This window comes from Mesoplodon bidens (genome assembly GCF_964165515.1).
Source record: "Mesoplodon bidens genome assembly, chromosome: X".
Lineage (NCBI taxonomy): Eukaryota > Metazoa > Chordata > Mammalia > Artiodactyla > Ziphiidae > Mesoplodon > Mesoplodon bidens.
Window position 1 is genome coordinate 126721461 of NC_138163.1, and position 20622 is coordinate 126742082.

The window sequence follows — 20622 nt, forward strand, 5'->3', positions numbered from 1 at the left end:
AATGCAGCAAAAACCTACAGAAACTGGGTCACTTTCAGTTACAGCTCACAGAATTTTTTAAAAAGGCGGGGAGGGGGGGAGTTATGGATATCCAATTCTAGAATACCTTTAGTTGGTCATATCTTAAACTAGGAACCTGAGCCCCACAAGGACAAGATGCTGCAGTGAATTTATGGAGCTTTAAGCATTGCAGCCTAGGGAGTCAACTCTGCAAGTCATTCTCAGAAGCAAGTAACATATTCTATCACTAACATGGCCAGCACAGGGCAAATGTGAGCAAGCAGGCAACCCCACAACTGGGCACTTCACACACCTGAGCACAATGCCTCCCCTGGCATTTCCCTTATTCTTATTCCCAAACACAAGAGCTAAATATTTTCATTTATGTGCTCAGTCTTTAAAGGTTGAATCAACTCTTCTGCAGAGTTCTATTTTTTAAGTAGTTTCATAAGAGCAGTTATCATATAAATATGTTTGGTAGGTTTGCAGAAAGGAATAACAATTCCAAAATAATACAAATCCTTCATGTGCTATGTTCTTGTGTAATAAAATTTGTATATGAAGGATTGAATCATTATCTACAAGTCTAAAGATGAACTAGTTTGTAGGACAGAAAACAAGGCATTACTAACACAGATTTCATTTTATATTTTTTTGAACCTTGCTTGAGAGTATAAAATTAAATTGAGCCCTGTCTCCAAAGCCAGGGTAATTAAGTCAGGAGACTGAGCAGCTGGTGGCGTTGCTGCCCGATAGATGAAGGAGCCTCTAAGACACTGCCTGGGACAGCTGGCCTCTTACCTGGATGCATCTGCTCCGTGCTTTTCCGCAGTTTGCTGTAGCCATGGCTCAAGGGCACCCTCTGGTATTGAGGCGGGGAAGAAGGAGGGGAGGCGAGGGGTGACATCGTGGGAGACTGCGTTTCCTGCTTCAAAGAACCAGAGCAGAGTTCAGAGACGATCACTCAAGGAGCCTGGCGCTCTGAGCTGCAGTTATGAAGTATAACAACTCTACTGCCAGTAAGCAGGCTGCTTTAATAAATGGAGGAGATGTTTTCTCAGAAACGCAGCTTGGTTAAAAAGCAGTGTCTGAGGATTCAAAAGTCTCCCAGAGAACAGTCTCGCCAGAGCTCAGTTACCTAAATTACTAAAACAAGCCTGAAACACTTCCAGTTACTCCAATAATATTTTCCTTGGGGAAACGAAAGACACTGATCACATGAAATAACATTCATAGTCCCCAATTTTGATCTCTTCGTGAATAGATTCAATTTTCATTCATTAATAAAGGCTTCTATTTCCTGGATTTACACTTATCAAGTCTTCCAACAATGTGGATATTTTTTTAATATTTTAAATGGTTAATGCTAAATATTCTGGGAGCTGGCTAGCCAAAGTAAAATGCCAGCTTTTTTTTTTTTTTTTTTTTTTTTTTTTTTTTTCTTTTTGTGGTATGCGGGCCTCTCACTGTTGTGGCCTCTTCCGTTGCGGAGCACAGGCTCCGGACGCGCAGGCCCAGCGGCCACGGCTCACGGGCCCAGCCGCTCCGCGGCATATGGGATCCTCCCAGACCGGGGCACGAACCCGTATCCCCTGCATCGGCAGGCGGACTCTCAACCACTGCGCCACCAGGGAGGCCCCAGCTTTTTTTTTATACTGAGAAATTGCAAAACAATTCATTATGGGTAAACCACTCCAACTAGCCTATTCCTAAACACTAGGATGGAGCTTTAATAAACTACAATTCAAATCTCAACTCGAATGTGAACTTTATGTAGGACCCCAGGCAAGACAAGCAACCTTCTTACTTGGCTACTGGGTTTCCTCCTTTTTTTTTTTTCTTTTAATGCTACCAATAGACTGGTAACTTTGGAACACCCAAGTAATAAGGAAACAGTACTTTTCATCAATATAGAGACTATATAGGTGCTCTTAGTCACAAAAATAATAATAATGCAATCTGAGATACTAATCAAGTACTCTTTTTCAAGTAAAAGAAAACAATATTTGCTTTGAATTGTAAGCGCACACCCACAGACTGGGTGGGCCTAGCATAAGCCCAGCCTGAAGTGAAAGGATGTGTCCTCAATCGCACAGCCAGGGGATGGGCCTGGAAAGTTCCCAGGGCATCCAACCATCCTGGGATAGTGGACCCTCATTCCTCTCCAAATGCTGGTGGGAAAACATGCCAAAGGGTATTGGCTGAAGATTCTGATACAGCCATACCTCATTTTATTGCACTTCACAGGTATTACTTTTTTTTTTTTAACAAATTGAAGGTTTGTGGCAACGCTGCATCGAGCAAGTCTATTGGCACCATTTTTCCAATAGCATTTGCTCACTTCACGTCTCTGTGTCACATTTTGGTAATTCTTACAATATTTCAAACTTTTTCATTACTATTGTATTTTTAAGGTAATCTGTGATCAGTGATCTTTGATGCTACTACTACTTGCTAAGATGACAGAAGTTTTTAGCAATAAAGTATTTTAATTAAGGTATATACGTTGGGGGTTTTTTTTAGCCCTAATGCTCTTGCACACTTAGTAGACTACAGTATAGTGTAAATGTAACTTCTGTATGTACTGGGAAACCAAAAAGTCGTGTGACTCGCTTTATTGTGGCAGTCTGGAACCGAACCCGCACTACCTCCAAGGTATGCGCCTGTACACCTTTATATCTAAATCCCTAAAAAAAATCAAATCAAATCAATCAATCAATCAATCCCTGAAGAACTAGTTTAAAACATGAGAATTATGAAAGCAACAGAACATGCTACACCTAACTTAAATATGAAACTTCTGCAACGATACCTCAAATATCCAGCATTATCAGGGTGAGCCATATACATTAGTTTTCCGACTTAATCCTTTAATTGTCTTGCATTTGAAAAAATTTTGATTGTTCTTCCTAAACATAACAGATTTTTCTTCCTTATAAAAGATACTATAATTGAATATAATTTGACTTTTATGCATAATTCAGTATCTTATCTTCATTGGAAGTATGGGATGTACATTGATGCCCTGAGGGTTCACTAATGTGTAAGTCTATTTTACCTCTTCTTGATCAGCTCACTCATCTGGAATTTACACTTTGGTCTCTACCAGTCACTATCTGACTATTGCAAATAGTGGTCTAATTTTAAAAGTCCGTCCACCCTATTCTTGTTCCGGCTACACATGTAATGGCAGCATTTCCCAACATGGCACTCTAAACATGCTCCCCAAGAAGGGATTCCCTGGTAAAAGAAGTTAATACATGCCGATCTCCAGGTCTCTTTATTGCAGGACTTCTCAGGGCCTTTACTGTGCTAATGTGCACTGTGAACGTCTAAGACTGAGTATTTAGCCTTTCCCCCAAGAATAGGCCATGAAACAGCATTCTCCAAACATATTTAACCAGAGAAACCTTTTCTCCAGGTTTTTTTGGAAGAAAGGACTTATTAAAAACTCCTAGAAGTTACATTTCGAAGAACCCATTTGGAAATGGTGATTAGAGACATCAAATAAGTGTGTTAAATCAGTAGCCTTACTTGAGACACAATTCTACATTAAAGTAAGCTCTGAACGGCCCATAGGTGGCTCATGGTAATTTCTATGCATCAGCCTCTTCTTGCTACACGGAAACTTTACTGGCTCACTTCCAAGTCTATAATTGTAACCCAGATGGTGCAATTCACTGGAAGCTTGACAGCAGCTAAGAGGCACTGCTCTGTGAGAGGATTCATGGTCAAAAGCAAACAGACATGTCTGATCAGACTATTTACCTGTTTATCCTCATCATCCATTCTTTTGAAGGTATTTTTTTCTGTGATTAAATATGGAATCTGAACTTTAGTTCCATGGAGCTCAGCCATGTTCCCAAACCGGATCTCAGCATCAGTTTTTGACATCATAAAGCGAGGCAGCGGCAGTTCTTTAGGAGCAGAATCAGAGAAGCTCAAGTGAGACTTTATTTGAAAACTGCAAAAAAGGGAACTCAATGGCCAAAAGATGAGTCACTTTTGAGGAAAAATTCCAGAACACTAAATATAGATTAAATTTGATTTCAACACAATGAGGACTCCTATAATAATGTCATAATAGAAAAATGCTACAGTTTAACACGGTATCCTGGCTCAACATTTTTAAATGCTGTTGAATCATCGCAGAACAAATTCAGGTTTTGGACAGATCTCCCACTTCAGCCTTCAGTTCTGCACCAAGATAAAGGATGTGACATCGTAGAAATCAGTATCAAGTGACAAACAGTAGCAGGCAGAACATATATAGTGCTTATTATATGCCAGACACTGTATTAAGACCTGCAGATATTAACTCATTTAATCCTCACAACTCACTACAGTAAGATGATCATTAGCCTCCTTTTATAGATGTGGAAACAGACCAGAAGGAGCTAAGGAGACACAGCTCATCTGTGGCAGAGCTGGCTCTTCACCAGCCAGGGCTGCTGACCTACAGAAAGGCCCCTCATTCCCAGGACAAACTTACTGCATACAACACTTTCTCACTTTATGTCATTGCTTAAAGAATTTTCACACTCAATCTCCAGTTGTCTTTTCATAATGGAATAAGGAAAATGGTATAAAGTTAGAGCAATCAGTCCAACGTTCAGTCAGATTCTACTGTCAAAACCATTAGCTACACTCTATGCCACAAAGAGCTGAAACCCAACTGTCTGGTATATTTACTTAGCTTTCAAATTTCTAACAAAACTATTCTGAAAACAGAAATGATACTTTGGCACACTTCTAGTTCTCAACACAGCAAATCACATACAACACAGCACAAGAATGCCAAAAATGGGTATAATATTCTGGATTAGGCATAATGATTTGCATCTGGATCCATTGTTCGGGGTAATACTCATCAGTGTGCCTCTGCCTTCCCTTAGCTCCCTCTTCCAAAAACACAGCTGCACTTCCAATGATTGAAGCTGTGCTAAAGCCAGAAAACCTCTTAGCAACAGCAAGCAGTATCCCAGCTCCCCAGGCAAAGAAGGCCCCTGGTTCTCTAATATCCACATCATGTTTATTTTTAGTTGCTATGTCCACATTTGATTTAAAGAAGTAGGCAATATGACAAATCCCTGCGTGATCAATCAGTCAAGGGCCCAAGAGACATAAATAGAATAACCAATCTGGAAAATTAAAACAAGACTTTCCTCTAAAGACAGGATGGCCACCATTTTTAATATTTTACTCTTCCCTAACCATGGCAGCTCTCCAACACTCAAGGCAGGAATGGACTTCAAAAGAAAAAAGGCAAGAAAAAAGAAAGTCTAGATTCTTAGTAAATCAAATATCAGCTAATCCTATGGTTCTCTTCTCAGAAAGGTATTTGTTTCAGCTCAGTCTGCAAAAAGGATCTAAAAAACATGGAATGAGATCACATAAAATAACTTGCACTCTAATCTGCCCATGAGAGGATGATGCTACTTCCAAGCCCTATTTGAGGGAGAAAAGAAGTAAATGCTTGGCATTTGTAAGCTCCCTGACCAGCGTTTCACTGGTGTTCAACAGATAACTCTGGGAACAATGGAACACAAACCCAGCTGATGAATATCAACTATTACACTAGAGCCCCCAGCTGTCCTTTAGGACACCGTCACGTCACACATTCTCCTTCCCTGGCTATGGCATTTCTCCAGAACTGTTCACCTGGGAAAGAACCTCCCTCCCCCCAGATAGCAAAAGACAAAATACAGCTGAATTTCTCTGGTACTTTCTTTGTTTACAAGGTTTTAAACAATTCTCACTTAACAGAATTGTAACCATATCTAATGATATCCCTATCATTGAAAAGTTTAATGAAGGTGCTATTTTTCTTAAGCTGCTGCAAGCTTTTTTCTTTTAATGCTGCAAGCTTTTAAAAAGTGAAAAGTAAAACTCTAGTTTGTCGATGTTCAGCCTAAATGTTGTTTCCTAGTCATGTGTACACCAAATTTAATAGTGCAACTTTATTAGAAAATTAAACAGTAAAGTACCTGCTATCCAGTGATTTATGTCAAGTAATCACAGGAGAAGATTTATTTGTAGTAGTTGTTTAGAATCTTTTCTCCCAAACTGAATTAATACCAGGAAACACATCAAGAGTTCAAATGAAATACTGATAGGGGCCAAGGACACAATGAGCACAGCAATCATTTGTTTCATAATGGCATCTTATGTTGTATTCTTTGAACACAGAAATGCTTTGTATATTAAATAGAAATGACTATTTTTCCCTTCCACAAAGAAAACTATGCCTCTCCTTTTTTATACATGTGACCCTCTAAGGGAAAAAATCCTTTGTTTTCCCATGTTTGATGGAGCCATGAATATAAGAAATACTTCAATCTCCTCAATCCATTAAAAGAAACATAAGCAGCATAAATGCAGTAACAAATGGCAAATTACAAAGTGGCAGCTGCTGTACAGTGTCCTCCCACGCTGTCCACTGGAAATATAATGTCAGCCACATATATTATTGTAAATTGTGTAGTAGCTACATTACCAAAAAAAATGTTAAGTAAAGAAGCCAGTGACAAAAATACAAATACTGCATCGTTTCACTTACATGAGGGATCAATCGTCAAACTCATAGAAACAGAAAGTAGAATGGTGGGTGCCAGGGGCCCGGGGTGAAGGGGAGTGGGGAGTTGTTTAAGGGGGGCGGAGTTTCCATTTTGCAAGGTGGGGAGATTGGTCGCACAACAACGTGAATATACTAAACACTACTGAACTGTACACTTAAAAATGGTGAAGATGGTAAATTTTATGTTCTATATATTTTGTCACAATTAAAATTTTTGAAGTTGAAAAAAGCACAAAAGATACAGGTGAAATTAATTTAGTATATTTTAACCCAATGTTATAGATTACAGCATGTGATCAAGATAAAAATTAATATAATAGTTTACATTCTTTTTTCAGACTAATGCTTCAAACCCCCATGTGTACTTACCTGTACCACAGACCTCAATTCAGATACACCACATTTCAGGCACTCAGGCGCCACAGTAGTGTGGCTACTGGCTACCCTACTGGAACAGCACAGTTTGGCTGATGGTTGCTATGAAGGAATATGGACCATTATGGCCAGAAATCTGGATTTGACTAAGAAATACTATAATGTTAAATGTTAACAACTAACTGATTTCTTCTTAAATTACGTAAGTATTTTGTATGGAGGGATGATTTATATAAAGCTTAAGTGTACCACCTGAAGACTTTTTTTTTTTTTTTTTTTAAAGTTTATTTATTTATTTTTTTAATTAGTTTCTGCTTTATAACAAAGTGAATCAGTCATACATATACATCTGTTCCCACATCCCTTCCCTCATGCATCTCCCTCCCTCCCACCCTCCCCATCCCACCCCTCCAGGCGGTCACAAAGCACCGAGCTGATCTCCCTGTGCTCTGCGGCTGCTTCCCACTATCTATCTACCTTACGTTTGGTAGTGTATACACGTCCATGCCTCTCTTTCGCCTTGTCACAGTCCACCCTTCCCCCTCCCCATATCCTCAAGTCCATTCTCAAGTAGGTCTGCGTCTTCATTCCCGTTTTGCCCCTAGGTTCTTCATGACATTTTTTTTTTTAAATTCCGTATATATGTGTTAGCATACGGTATTTGTCTTTCTCTTTCTGACTAACTTCACCCTGTATGACAGACTCTAGGTCTATCCACCTCATTACAAATAGCTCAGTTTCGTTTCTTTTTATGGCTGAGTAATATTCCATTGTATATATGTGCCACATCTTCTTTATCCATTCATCCGATGATGGACACTTAGGTTGTTTCCAGCTCCGGGCTATTGTGAATAGAGCTGCAATGAACATTTTGGTACATGTCTCTTTTTGAATTATGGTTTTCTCAGGGTATATGCCCAGTAGTGGGATTGCTGGGTCATATGGTAGTTCTATTTGTAGTTTTTTAAGGAACCTCCATACCGTTCTCCATAGTGGCTGTACCAATTCACATTCCCACCAGCAGTGCAAGAGTGTTCCCTTTTCTCCACACCCTCTCCAGCATTTATTGTTTCTAGATTTCTTGATGATGGCCATTCTGACTGGTGTGAGATGATATCTCATTGTAGTTTTGATTTGCATTTCTCTAATGATTAATGATGTTGAGCATTCTTTCATGTGTTTGTTGGCAGTCTGTATATCTTCTTTGGAGAAATGCCTATTTAAGTCTTCTGCCCATTTTTGGATTGGGTTGTCTGTTTTTTTGCTATTGAGCTGCATGAGCTGTTTATAAATTTTGGAGATTAATCCTTTGTCAGTTGCTTCATTTGCAAATATTTTCTCCCATTCTGAGGGTTGTCTTTTGGTCTTGTTTATGGTTTCCTTTGCTGTGCAAAAGCTTTGAAGTTTCATTAGGTCCCATTTGTTTATCTTTGTTTTTATTTCCATTTCTCTAGGAGGTGGGTCCAAAAGGATCTTGCTGTGATTTATGTCATAGAGTGTTCTACCTATGTTTTCCTCTAAGAGTTTGATAGTTTCTGGCCTTACATTTAAGTCTTTAATCCATTTTGAGCTTATTTTTGTGTATGGTGCTAGGGAATGATCTAATCTCAAACTTTTACATGTCCCTGTCCAGTTTTCCCAGCACCACTTATTGAAGAGGCTGTCCTTTCTCCACTGTACATTCCTGCCTCCTTTATCAAAGATAAGTTGGCCATATGTGCGTGGGTTTATACAAATGTATATATAAGCTCATAGCAAACACCCAAATTAAGATACATTTCCATCATATAGAATTTGCCTTCATATCCCTTTCTAGTTAATCCCCTCGCCTTGTCCCACTTAACAACCTATTCTAATTTCTAAATCCACAGATTACCTTTGCCATTATAGAACTTCACAAAATGGTATCATACAATATTAATCTTTGTGACCACCTTCTCTGACCAACACTTTGTCTGTGATAATCATCCAATGCACCACATAATCATCCAAAGACATAATTCATTCTTTTTCATTGCTATGGAATAATTCATTTTTTATGAATATATTGAAATTTTTTAAATCCAGTCTCCTGTGATGAACATTTGGGTTGTTTCCAGTTTGGAGCCATTAGGAATATAGCTGCTGTGAACATTCTTATAGATGGTTTTTGACAGACATGAATTCATTTATCTTGGGGATATACCTATGGACCACGTTCAACCTGCTGCCTATTATTATGCACAAAGTAAGCTATAAGGATGTATTGTACAACAGAGGGAATATAGCCAATGTTTTATAATAACTATAAATGGAATATAACCTTACAAAATTGTGAATCACTATACCGTATACCTGTAACTTACATAATATTGTACATCAAGGTATACTTCAGTTTTAAAAAATAGTATTACCATTAAAAAAAAGAATGGGTTTTACATTTTTGAATGTTTGGAAAACATCAAAAGAAAAATATTTCAGGACGTGAAAATTATGAAATACAAATTTCAATGTCCATAAATAGTTTCACTGGAACACAGCCACACTCTTTTGTTTACGTATTGTCCACTTATGCTTTCACAGTTCTGGGGCAGAGTTGGATATTTGCAACAAAGGCCACATGGCTCACAAAGCCCAAAATATCCACTACCTAGCCCTTTACAGGGAAAGTTTGTTGACCCCTGTGTTACACAATACAGTGGTTCAAGTAAAATGTAGTCTTACTAAAACAATACAGTTGCATTTAGTGGAAAAATATTTTACATTACTTGAGTTTTTAATTTACATTTTAAATAATTTAAATTAATTATTAATTTAATTAAAAATTCAATTCCTCACTCGCACTACACACATTTTTAACGCTCAGTAGCCAGCCGCACGTGGCTAGTGACTACCATATGAGACAGCACAGTTTAGATGCTTGGCCAAAAAACACTACAAGGCAGCTACTATTGGTACACCCCTTTCTCCACGGGAGCCATTTAAGCTCAAAGAGATTAAGAAACTTGCCTGAGGGTACACAAATAAAGAGTGATGGAGCAGGGATTCAAAATCAGGTAGTCTACTGCTAGGGCCTACACTCTTAGCCACTAGGCTACACTGTCATCCTGAAAATTAAAATAGTCTTTGTATTGCAGGTTTGAACATTCAGGCTGAAACTGTGGCGTTTCAGAGGGGGAAATGGTCTAGAGAAAATCTACTGGAATTATCCACATCTTACAGGTGAGGAACTGAGCCCAAGAAGGGGAGGGTGGGTCTTGTCTTACTCATGCAGCAAAATGGCGGCAGAGCTACAGCCTTAACAACACTCCTGGCCTCCTGGGGCTCCCTTCTCTTCCCACTACTTTTTGTCACCTATTCATTTATACCAGTTACTTACAGGTTAACAAAAATTAATGACAACGATGTTCAGTAATTCCAAAGTGAAGCCGAACCCACACATTTTCCTTAAGTTACTTTGGAAAAACATCAGGTTGGTCTCACTAACCCAAACCTGGGTTGATCAAAGCCTTATAATCGCCTACCTGCACTATCCACCTGTTAATTTGGAAAAACTTGTTGCTAAGTTGGAAATGGGAAGCTAGATACCTAGATGAGCAGGTGAAGGCTGGTGTGGGAAGGCTGATCTTATAATTTTTTTGGAGGGGTGATGGTAAGTTACAATTATCCATTATCAATTTCATAAAAGAGCATTTAACAAAAGGAAACCAAAAAAACCATCTTAAAATTGAACACATTTCCTTTTATAAATAACTCACTCCTTTGTCCTAATTCTTTCTCCTTTCCCTATAGACTGTGCCAGACTACCACCAGGTCAGGAATGAGGAACACAGCCCTAGAAGCCACATGAATCACATTATTGCACTACTGGGGTTCAGAGACTCCCCTTTAAAGGGGCTGTGGAAAAAAATCAAGGGGTCTGTCATGTTGGATAAGAAAGTAAATTACATCTTTATTCTCCCTACCCTAACCATAAGTTAGCATTTCTTTCAATTATGAATGTAAGCAATTAACTGCTGTAATATCGTTAGCAGTGTTTGCAACTTTGTCACCCGCCGAAATCAGATATTTTTATATCACATTACAGTTGCTGTGGACATCCTGAAGTACTGTTTATGTTCATCACTGTTCTGAAAGTATGCTAGTTATTTGGATCACAGATCTTTTATTTAATACATTAATAAAGAAGCATGTATATTGCTATATAACAACTTTTTTAAATATCTCAGTTTTAATTTCAAAATACAGTTGACCCTTGAACAACGTAGCTTTGAACACTGTGAGTCCACTTATACGCAGATATTTTTCAAGAGTAAATACTACAGAACTACACGGTCTGCGGTTGGCTGGGTCCATGGATGTGGAGGAACCGCGGATACGGAGGGCCGACTATAAATTATACATGGATTAACCCTCCAGTTGTTCAAGGGTCAGTTTTAATTGGTTTCCTTTATAATCCCACATCGTTGTACACATTTAAAATATTACTCCAAAACAGAGACACAGATGTAGAGAAAAAAACGTATGGCTACCAAGGGGAGGAAGTGGGGGGGGCTACGAATTGGTGGATTGGGATTGACATAGATACAGTACTATGTATAAAATAGAGAACTAATGAGAACCTGCTGTATAGCACAGGGAACTCTACTCACTGCTCTGTGGTGACCTAAATGGGAAGGAAATCCAAAAATGAGGGGATATATGTATACATATACCTGATTCACTTTGCTGTACAGCAGAACTAACACAACATTGTAAAGCAACTATACTCCAATAAAAATTTAAAAAAAAACAAAAACATTATCCCAAGAAGGGGTCCACAAGCTTCACACTGCCAAAGGGGCCCATGGCACCAAAAAGCTTCAAAACCCTACTCTTGACCCTGCTACACCTTCCCTCGGTCCTCACACCCACTCTTGGCCTGTCTTCGGAAAGGAGGAAGGTACAGGAGCTCCCAGGGCAAATGTTCGCCCGTGGTTTCCTCTGCAGGAATTCTCTGCTGGCCCCGAACTTCACACCCGCCGTCCGCCCTTCTAAGTCAGCTTTCACCAAACGTGTTGCCCCAGCTCCCACTAGGGTGAGGCCAGAGAGAAGCCTGGGGCCAGCCCTCTCAGGGCCCTGGAAAGGCAGTGTCAGCACTTGCAGGGCCCGGGGAGCGAGCATCCCCTACAGTTAGTTATACACCCTGGGCGCCTCTTGCCTACCCCCAGTTCAGGCCCTGATGTGACCAAATCTGTACTCAGAGCTTAAGCAAAGCTCCTGAAAATACTCCACCCAGCTGTCTTTAGAAGTCACTATGAACCCTGGCTCCACAGAAGAATCACCTGGGGAGCTCTGAAAACCCCCCCACGCTCAGACCACACCCCTGAGACTAATTTAATGATAATTTCTGCAGGTGGCCCCAGGTACTTGTATTTTTTATTTTGCATTTAAAGTTACCTAGATGATTCTCAAGTGCAGACGAGGGTGGGAATCAAAGCCTGAGAAAGATGACTTCTGTAGGCATCCCTCAGGAGTTCCAGGTGAACCTGAATTCCAAATGTTTGAGTTTAAAGAGTGGCAGCTGATTAAGACTCACTCCCCATGCATAGGCATTTATGTCTTCATTCATTCAATCATTCAGTCATTCATTCATTCATTCATTCAACAAACATGCCCTGAGTACCCACAAGGCCCCTCAGTGCAGGGATTACCAGATGCCCCTCCCTTCCCCTTGGACTTGCAGACTGCTGAGGAAGACAGACAAAAAACTTGTCAAACCTGTAAAGGAGTATTTACAAACTCTGATAAAAGTCCTATGAAGGAGCAGGCAGTGAGAGAGAATAAAGTAGGGAGGGGCCTGCCACATTATCTAGCATTAGGGCCCATCCAAGGAGTACCTCATTCCCTAAGGATGTGTGCTTTTTAAGTTACTATTTACTCTTGATTAGGCATTTTACAATACTGAAAGGGTAGATATTAACTTGCAGAAAACTGTTAGCTAACAAATACTTCTTGTCTGACAGCAATGCAAATGAATTTTATCTTAGAAAACAGTATAATAATCCAGTTACAGTTTTATTGTGCTGTAGGGCATTAATCAATTTTATATGTAATTTAGCAATCTTATTCCAGCATTCTTTCTTTCCATGACTATAAATACTTCTGACTTTCTTGAACCAGCTTTACTACATGCTGGTTCCTTTGTTGATGAATTAATCTGACAGGACATACTTTAGATAGGATGGTGGGGACAGCCTCGGAATCCTGAAGAATAAGGAGGAGGAGCCAGCATGGGAAGGAGAGAGGGGAAAACAGACCCAACACGTCGACATAACATATAGTCTTTCCTACAACAGGAAAAGAGGTGGCCCAGAAATGGCTAGAAGGCCAGTGAGGCTGGGGGACAGACTGCAAGCAAGAAGAAGAGGTTTGAGATGAGGACGGAGAAGTAGGCAGAGACTAGGTTATGCAGGGCCTTAGAGATCAGTGTAGGGACTCCGAACATAGCACTATGTACAACAAGCAACCACTGGGAGGGTTTCAAGAAGCTGGATAAAATGATCTGGTGGCTATTTTGAAAAGATCACTCTTACCGCTGTGTGGGAAAAGAGACTGGAGTAGAGAAGAGAGAAGGCCAAGAAACCAATGACAAAATCATCGTGGTGCTCAGGTGTGGCTGCAGGTGGCCTGGTCCAGCAGAGGCAGAGACATGGAGGGAATGGGCAGTGGATTTTGATGGATTATATTGTGAATGAGGGAAAGGGGGGAATCAAGAAGGGCTGCTAGGGCTTCCCTGGTGGCGCAGTGGTTGAGAGTCCGCCTGCCGATGCAAGGGACACGGGTTCGTGCCCCGGTCCGGGAAGATCCCACATGCCGCGGAGCGACTGGGCCCGTGAGACATGGCCACTGAGCCTGCGCGTCCGGAGCCTGTGCTCCGCAACGGGAGAGGCCACAACAGTGAGAGGCCCACGTACCGCAAAAAAAAAAAAAAAAAAAAGAAGGGCTTCTACCCACATGCTGTGCAGTGCAGCCAAAAAATAAGAAAAAATAAATATCAAAAAAAAAAAAGAATGGCTTTTAAGTTCCTGGCTTAAGCAACTGCATATGGTAGGGGTATTCAGCAAAATGGGAACGGCTAGGGGTTACAGGTTAACACACACATACACACAGGCACATGTCATTCATGAAATAAGGGTATGACTCTTACAAAAGGAGGGGCAGACTCACAACTGCTTGGGGGTGACAGGGCCTTTTAAAGGTAGTAGCCTTTCAGATTAGGTTCTCAGAGAGCATTCTCTTTGGCCTTCAAGGTTTGTGTCATCAAACATTAAGCTAATGGATTTCAAGCAACAAATCGGAAAATGCTAAGTAGCAGCTCAAAGTTTGGCCCAGTCTTGCCCTCATCCTTACGCAACATATGCTGACTGCAAATAACTATCATTTAATAAATCTTTAAATGAAGGAAGGAAATTCGGAACTAACTCTGAGTATACTTAAACCCTCAGAGGTAAAAGGCGGCATCAGGATTTATAAAATACAATGGAGAAAGCCTTGTATTTGGGAAAAGGGTTAATCCTTTACACAAGTGATAACTTAGTCCATCCCTTCCACCCCGTCCCTCCAGGAAATTAAGCTGTAGATCTGAGCACAAATCAGGTAAAAGACTTCAGTCTAACCAGATATAAGCAACAAAGGTGTCAGAAGTTTATTCTTTTATACAACAAAGCAGCTCTTAACTCTTCCAGAAGATGAAGTTGGGGGATACTACAATAAAGCTTAATGACCGTTTACAATGGAATGGAAACTATCACTGCCTACCACAAATTGAAATTCAGTGAGCTGTAACATTGAACTAATCACAGCAAATGAATGATAGCAGTGACCATTAGACACCAAACCAGCCACTGAAATAATACTTCATCATGAAACCTATTTTGGAACCAAATTTTCTAATACTGAGGGATGCTTTGGGGGTCAGATTTTTTTTTCCCATTCGGAAAACATCCAGGATTACAGATTAGAGTCAGCACCTTACTAAACAGAAAGAATCATCCAGAAGAGGCTACTCTGCATAGCAATGAAGAGCATGGGAACTGGAGGCTGAGCTCCTGGTTAGAACGTTACAATCCTTAGGCAAGTTACTCAACCTGACCCACCGCAAAGCAGGAAGCGAGCCTTTATTCCATTAGGCACTGAGATTTCAATGGTACTTGTTATCACAGCTTATCGAAGGCAATGGAAACTGACACAATTATCTAATTTAGGTAGATGTCATGAGGACTAAATGAGACAGTGTCTGGCACCCACTAAGCCTTTAATAAATGTTAGCAGGATGATTGCGGCCTCCTGATAGTTAGTGTAAAAAGGCTTCATTTCCCATAGTCAAGCGATCAGAATGTTCTCTGCTATTTGCAGCTGTCCTACAAGGTTGTCATGGACGAACCATAAATCCTCAACCCACATCGAGGTCCACCAGGGACTTCAGAGAACAGGTAGGAACAGCTGAGTGATTTTTATCTCAAAATGAGGAAAAGGAGGGGCTTCCCTGGTGGCGCAGTGGTTGAGAGTCCGCCTGCCGGTGCAGGGGACGTGGGTTCGTGCCCCGGTCCGGGAGGATCCCACGTGCCGCAGAGCAGCTGGGTCCATACCACAAAAAAAAAAAAAATGAGGAAAAAGACAAAGTTCCTGCATAGCTGTGTGGCCATAGGAAAGTAATTCATATCAGAGTGAACTCAAAAAGGACCTCAGCACATCCACTGAATAATCACCTTCTTTAAACAGCCTGGTAAAACCAGTACTGAAGCAGTGCAAATGATGCTAAGAGTTTGGGGCTTTACTTTTGGTTTAAGTGCTCAAGTATGTTGTGGGTTGGGGGCAGGGACAGCAAGGTAAGAAAATGGTAAATCAAAGCTTTGAGAAGATAAATTCATTCTGCAAAACTTTTGGTAGCCCCCGAGTACTTAACAATCATGAAAATAGTGCTTTGGGAATTGGGAGATTAAAAGATGATCATACCTGATGTACCTGGCAGGGAAAGAAGAGAGACAGAAGGGGCAGTTCCACTCAAATTCTCCCAGTTACTCAGCCCTAACAGAGCCTTAAACGACATTATAGATTCCTCGAGTGGAAAATTAAACGGTCTTATTATTTTGCCACAGGCTCTAGAATCCCCATCCCAACCTCTGCCGGCTAAAGAACGAAATCTATTTTTAACTGCAAGTGAGTTAAAAGGAACTAATCTCAGGTCACTCTCTGAATTTTTTTCTCATTAAAAAAAAAAAAACACTAAGATACCTGGTAAGTTTTATTTTACTTTAAAGAAGAGTTGGAAGAAAGGAAAAATTCCACAAATGCTTATAGAACAGGCCTTAAACCCACTAAAAATAGTTCTCACAAACAGGAAACCTGTCATGGATAATAAAATGTATCAATGGGAGATACTTACCACATTTAATACTCTCTATCCGCACGGGGAGGCCAGACTGTGCTGCAGCAATTAATTTCAGGGCAACGTAAAACTGTGTTGGACCAAAATAACCAACCCGCTTGACACCACAGAGTTCTGTGATCTGAAAACAGACAAGAGAAGGGATGCTGAAAACTCCATTTCATAACAGCAAAATGAGACAAAATAGATTATGAAATCTCAAGGATTTCATGGGGTAACTAATCAAAAAGTCCCTGGAGAACCTACGGGTACACGCTGGTTGGATTCTTTTTCCTCCAGTTTGCAGGGAGGTTTTCAATTTGGATAATTCAATTCTACCTACGCGTGATGTTTCAGGACTGGGTGATTATTCCTCCTCTTTCAAAGATAAAAATAAAGGTGACAAAAAGATGGCTGTTAAGCTTCTTACAAAACAGTGACTTTTTCAGGGGGTGGATTGTAACATACAAAGTCTAAAGTCTAGAAGTCACTGGGGTGAAAAGAGAACAGATTAGTCATAACCACTACTTGTGGATTATCCTAGTTGATCGAAATTAAAAGTGAGTTCATTTTTTTTAATGATTTTTAAAATTAATTAATTTATTTAATTTATTTATTTTTGGCTGCGTTGGGTCTTCGTTGCTACACATGGGCTTTCTCTAGTTGCAGTGAGTGGGGGCTGCTCTTTGTTGTGGTGCGTGGTCTTCTCCTGGCGGTGGCTTCTCGTTGCAGGGCACAGGCTCTAGGCACGCAGCTTCAGTAGTTGTGGCTCGCGGGCTCCCGAGAGCAGGCTCAGTAGTTGTGGTGCACAGCCTTAGTTGCTCCATGGCATATAGGATCTTCCCGGACCAGGGATTGAACCCATGTCCCCTGCATTGGCAGGCAGATTCTTAACCACTGCGCCACCGGGGAAACCTGAGTTCATTATTTTTCAAGTTCTCAAGCAAAATGATTTCCTAAACATTAAAATTACATCTTGAGTGCACACTTCAGAGAAAAAAAAGTAACATACACACAAATATTATCAAGATATTGCAATCTTTCATTTGCAGACCTTAAACTAACATGATATGCCCTATTGGTAGTTTAAAAATAACATTAAATATTCAATGACTTTTTTTGTGGGGGGGCTGCGCTGGGTTTTTGTTGCTTTGCTCGGGCTTTCTCTAGTTGCAGTGCGCAGTCTTCTCCTCGCAGTGGCTTCTCTTGCTGCGGAGCACAAGCTCTAGGCGCGTGGGCTTCAGTAGTTGTGGCTCACAGGCTCTAGAGCGCAGGCTCAGTAGTTGTGGCGCATGGGCTTAGTTGCTCCGCGGCATGTGGGACCAGGGCTCGAACCCATGTCCCCTGCATTGGCAGGCGGATTCTTAACCACCACGCCACCAGGGAATTCCCTTCAATGACTTCTTTAAAGTTACTTCAAAGTAACAGATACTCAAAAGTTCAAATAATAGTAAGTAGGGGTGAAGAAGTAAGAAGCACCCCCACTCCCTGTGCCCCAGAGGAAAACACTATACATTTCTTCTAGAAATGTTCTCAGCATATATATATAGCACACACCTGTTTTTCTTGTTGCTTATTCAAACTTTATGAAAATAGAATACCACATACTATTTTGCAACTTGCTTTTCATTTAGCATCATCCCCTGAATATTTTTCTCTAGCGCACAGTTAAAATTACCGCTTTAACAACTGCATAATATTCTGCTATAAAGATACACTGTGCATTTTTTATTATTCTTAGTTGGTCTTATGGATAGAGTTTAGATTTCCTATAATTAACCTCACAAACACTTTAAGAACAAACTATAAACAGACACTAAGTAATCTGAAGAAAATTCCTATTAAAATTCAACTGGGATGTCAACAAAAAATAACAGAATAAGGGTCTCCAAAAATTCTCTCCTCCATCAGAGCAATGAGAAACCAACTAAAATGGACACAACTCTGGAAATTAACCAAAAGTCTGCAGCAATCCGGGGAGTGTTTATTCAAGAAAAACAGCTGAATCTCAGGAAGAACAGCAAGCTTTGTGGCATTTTAACTGGCCTTACTTCCATTCTCTCCCACCCGCATTCCAGGTATTTTCACTGTACTGCAGGCAACCCCAGCCTGCAGTCACAGTGAGACTGGCAGCCACAGAAGGAGTCAGGACAGAGCTGGGCTTCTTGGATGTGAAGACTAGTGTTTGTCATCAAACTCGGGTAGTTTTTGGCTATTATTTCTTCAAATATTTTTCTGGCCCTCTCTCTCTTTCTCCTGGTGGTACTTCTGGTACTTCCAGTAGCCCACAGTCCACCTCTCCTAGCCCTAAACTATGAGCTGGGGTTGGGGGGAGTGAGTCCTGTCTTCTCGGCTAGATGCACCGAAAACAGAGCCTCCACCATGTGGAACTGGTGGGGGTGGGGAGAGGAAGAGGTCGTGGCTCAAAGGCTGCTGGCTCACTGTTCTTACTAAGATTTAGGAGATTTTCTTGAATAAATGTTTCTACGTTTGCTGTGTCTTCAGGTCAATTTCCAGAGACTTTAAATGATTATCCTTTACAGTTTTTACCAGTTAAGAGGCTGTTTCATTGGAAAGAGGATCTGCTGAGTTTCTCACACTGCCATTCCAAAGTCTCAACCCTCCCAGATTCATTCTTTTTTTTTTTTTTTTTTTTTTTGGTGTTACGCGGGCCTCTCACTGCTGTGGCCTCTCCCGTTGGGGAGCACGGGCTCCGGACGCGCAGGCTCAGCGGCCATGGCTCACGGGCCCAGCCGCTCCGCGGCATGTGGGATCTTCCCGGACCGGGGCACGAACCAGCGTCCCCTGCATCGGCAGGCGGACTCTCAACCACTGCGCCACCAGGGAAGCCCTGAACCTACACTTTTAACCACTACACTGTCCTGGCACACATTCCCTTACTCTGAACACTGGTTGTAAGAAAGGCAACTTGAGAGAATTAGTAAAGTAGAATACAGAACAAAGGAACCCCCCCTCCACTGAACACATGTAACAAAATATGTAAGAAAAAGATGTTGATGTCTCTTTATCCAGTGGCTATATATGCTGAGTCACTCCTGTAACAGTTACCAAATGCTTAGCATATGCTAAGAACCGTGCACCTTTAGAACACCCTCTGAACGTTGGCCCTGCCTTTTACTAGATGTGTGATCTATGGCAAGTTACTTAACCCCTTCGTGCCTCACATCCACATCTATGTAAATTATGTAGCTGATCCGTAGGCAGAAAAAGGACCCATTTCTTTGATCAGTGTTCGGAGCTGTGGTGGGTGATGGAGAGTGAAGGTTTGTTAAGCAAAGACTAGCTAGATGTTGCAGTTCCTTCCATCTTTCTCAACTTCTTTTCAGCTATTTTAAGAGATAAGCCTATGAGTATAATTTCAGTTCTACATGGTATGACAATATTTATTTTAAAAATAATATTAATAATTTATTAAGAGCTTATTTATTTATTTATTTATTTATTTTGGCGGTACGCGGGCCTCTACTGTTGTGGCCTCTCCCGTTGCGGAGCACGGGCTCCGGACGCGCAGGCTCAGCGGCCATGGCTCACGGGCCCAGCCGCTCCGCGGCATGTGGGATCTTCCCGGACCGGGGCACGAACCAGCGTCCCCTGCATCGGCAGGCGGACTCTCAACCACTGCGCCACCAGGGAAGCCCCAGATTCATTCTTGAGTGGAGAAGCAATAGGGTGTTATGGTAAAGAGAACAGTTCTTGGAGTAAATGACTTAGGTGTGAATCCTGGCCCTAGCACCAACCGGCTACCTGTATAACCTAAGGCAAGTTGCTTATCTCTTGTGCCTCAGTCTCCCCTTAAGTGTAAACAGGTACTTACCTCACGAAGGCTAAAGTAGTAGTGCCCACAATAGTGTCCATTCATAAACATGCCATTGTCTAATTTTTTGGTCTCCTTGTTTATTTTGTTCCCATTCTAGCTGCAAATTAGAATAACCTGAGGAGCTTTTGAAAAATAAAGAGACCTAGCCTCCACCCCCAAAGATTCTGCTTTAATTGGTCAGTGGTGTGGCCCAGGCATGGGTATTTTTGTAAAGCTCTCAAGGTAATTCTAATGTGCAGCCAAGGTTGAGAATCACTGCTCTTTGGTAATCTCATTCTTTCCCCAGGCTTCAGTGACCATCCAAATGCTAATGATCACCAAACCGCTCTCTCCAAACCTAAGAACTCAGATACTTCATGCACTTTTCCAAAACCGTACTGGACATCTCTACGTGGACACCCTAAGCCATCTCAGACATAACATAAATTAAATAAGCCCTACTCA

General features: G+C 41.1%; 1 protein-coding gene across 5 annotated transcripts in view; it reads right to left on the bottom strand.

The window, feature by feature from the left end:
- The window catches only part of REPS2 (RALBP1 associated Eps domain containing 2), a 241568-nt gene that overhangs the window by 154632 nt on the left and 66314 nt on the right, over positions 1 to 20622 (bottom strand). For 3 of the 5 annotated variants that reach the window (XM_081223251.1, XM_081223249.1, XM_081223253.1), the window contains exons 2-4: positions 16359 to 16482; positions 3769 to 3917; positions 802 to 928 (exon numbers count right to left, since the gene is read on the bottom strand). In XM_081223251.1, coding sequence (XP_081079377.1) covers positions 802 to 928; positions 3769 to 3917; positions 16359 to 16482 — 400 coding nt within the window. The remainder of the gene's footprint in view (positions 1 to 801; positions 929 to 3768; positions 3918 to 16358; positions 16483 to 20622) is intronic. The other 2 variants (XM_081223252.1, XM_081223250.1) reach the window with 1 other exon arrangement.